The sequence below is a fragment of the Spinacia oleracea genome, chromosome 3, assembly GCF_020520425.1.
Source record: "Spinacia oleracea cultivar Varoflay chromosome 3, BTI_SOV_V1, whole genome shotgun sequence".
Lineage (NCBI taxonomy): Eukaryota > Viridiplantae > Streptophyta > Magnoliopsida > Caryophyllales > Amaranthaceae > Spinacia > Spinacia oleracea.
In genome coordinates, this window is record NC_079489.1 from 73,751,318 (window position 1) to 73,753,834 (window position 2,517).

The window sequence follows — 2,517 nt, forward strand, 5'->3', positions numbered from 1 at the left end:
AGTATCAGTGGTTGTTATTTCCAACTGGAGCTTAACTAACTAGGCTATGAAATGTTCTAGTTATAACATGAACTCCAAATAGAAGTATGAACTATGAAATTAATATATACTAAGAATTGTTAACTTCATAATTTCTGTAATTTTTAGCCAATGATACATGTATGGCACAACCAACAACCATACATGAATACGGAGTACCAGAATAAGCATCATCATTCTTTCATGTTACTAAATACCCAAATACCTATACAACGATGAATAATAGCCATGACAAAAGACAGTTACCCATGTACCTTTGCTTGTACAAAATACACAAGTATAATTGCAGCTGCAGTCTAAGCTTCGAGCTAGACACCACCAGAAAAATTAACAAGAAAAACAAACCATAAACTGCATGCACAAATCCTCAAATTTAAACCCTTGTATTATGAAGCGGAAAACCTAAAGTAGGTGACAATTTTAAGTCTATTCTAACAAACTGGCCAAGTACAATTCTATATGTAATAACAGCAAACAAAAACAGTAAACTCAATCTAGCAACTGAAAACAACAGAACTGAAACAGTTAGCTACATTATTCTCCTCATTGCCTTGATCTTGATTCAGCCCGCCTAGCTTCTTCTGGTGTAGCGGGAAACAGCTCTACATATCGTGAACCAACAGTCATCTTATCCTTGCACATGGCACTCTTAGCCTCATCAGAAGATGAAAATTCAACATATGCCTCACCAGTAGCCTTTCCATCTGCTCGGCTTGCTATATGTACTTTATCCTCTGCCACATTAAAATCTCCAAAGAATTTCAGTATGTCAGCCTTGGTAACAGAGTAAGGGAGACCACGCATTCTTAGGATCTCAGTGTACTCTAATTGATCCTTGTCTACAGACCTCCTAGATCGACCTGGAGGAGAGGTTGGACGGTCATTGTCATACATTCCTTCATACTTTACTTTTCCAGCAACAGCATTGTAATAGTCTTGTTTCTTACACCGGAAAACTTCCACATATCTACGGCCCATGTTTTGTCGGTCTCTGTTCAAGGCTAGGTCAGCTTGCACAGCTGAAGCAAGCACCACAAATGCCTCCCCCGAGAATCGCCCACTCTTGTCAACCAATAGCACATCCACAATGTCCAGTCCGGCAAAGAACTTAAGTATGTCAATATCAGTGCAGTCAAAAGGGAGACCTCTGAGGCGAACCACTGGAAAACCAGAAGGCTGAAAGTTGCTTCCATAGTTGTAAGGCTGGAATCCTGCTTGACCGCTTCCCACTGCGAAGTAGGGATTTGATTCCATCATTCTTTGTCTCTTTGAGCCGACCTCGTACCCGTCCGAAACCCCCCCGCTTCCCAACATTGCCCTTTTCAAACCCAACAAAGAAAAAAAAATCCCCCACTGTTTACTGTTAATATAACCAAACCCAACCCAGAATTTCCTAGGAGTAATACCTAGAGTCTCAATCCCATGTAGAATTTAATAAAAGCATTTAAAATGAATAAATAAATCTACCCTCGCATAAACCCTATTCATAATACGAAGTATATAATATATAATGACTAAAACAGCAATGCCAATCAACAAAATATCATTTGAAAAAAGGCCAAAAACATTTTCACAACATTAGGGTTTTCACAAAGAAACCAAATAATTGCAAAAAAAATCACAAAATAAAATCCGTTTTAATATCAACCATAAGTTCTTGGATCGAAAAGTAATTAGAACAAACTGAAATTCGCAGAAAGGGCAAAAAAGAAATCAATCAACACAAAATCAAGACAATTAGCATTATATAATTGAATTTAAGTTCATGAATTTCACGAATAACATATGTGCGCACAACAATTTACAAATTTGTGAAACATAATCAATCATATTCGGATAAACAAAAGCCTAAATTATAAAATCATGATAAGATTAAAGAAGACTAAGCGAAGAAAGGGATAATTGAGGACATACCCTCTGGAGCCATAGCCAGACCCGTAACTTGAACCGTAGCCGGATCCGTACATCGCTTTCGCAAACGATTCCTGAGTCAACCAACCAAACAGGAGAGAGAGAATCTTAGAGAGAGGAAACCCTAAATTGTAGCCGAAGGTTGGCGCTTTCGTTTCCCAAATATCTTTAAGTTTGGTACGGCCCAGAATTCACCTATGATGTTTATACGGAGTATAGGCAGGCTATTAGGTATTTAGGCATTAGCCCATCTTTTTGTAATTCTGGTTTATTTTTCTTTTTCCTCCGTGGATTGGCCGACAACTTTAATTTTTTTTTTCGGTTTTTTCATGAAATGCCCTTGAGGTTTAACGAAATGCACCAAATACACCCGCGTGTTTCAAATTACATATTATACCCCTATTTAAACTTATTGTGCACCAAATACCCTTCTTACTAACGGAAGTCTAACGCCGTCAGTCATTAGTGCTAATTTACCTATTTATCCTAATTATTAACAATTAACCTCCAAATAAACCTGATTAATACATAACAAACCTAAAGATTTAGCAACCAAAAAAAAAAAAC

General features: G+C 37.4%; 1 protein-coding gene across 2 annotated transcripts; it reads right to left on the minus strand.

Annotated features, from left to right (window-relative positions):
• Positions 1-406: 406 nt before the first annotated feature.
• On the minus strand, positions 407-2,162 carry LOC110788369 (uncharacterized). 2 transcript variants are annotated; one of them, XM_021993001.2, is made up of 2 exons: positions 1,954-2,162; positions 407-1,357 (listed from the first exon to the last, which is right to left on the minus strand). In XM_021993001.2, the coding sequence occupies exons 1-2, from the start codon at positions 2,004-2,006 to the stop codon at positions 583-585; spliced, it is 828 nt and encodes a 275-aa protein (XP_021848693.1). In that variant the 5' UTR covers positions 2,007-2,162; the 3' UTR covers positions 407-582. The 2 variants fall into 2 exon arrangements, with proteins under 2 accessions (XP_021848693.1, XP_021848694.1); XM_021993002.2 differs by having other exon boundaries at positions 407-1,268; positions 1,954-2,156.
• Positions 2,163-2,517: the final 355 nt, after the last annotated feature.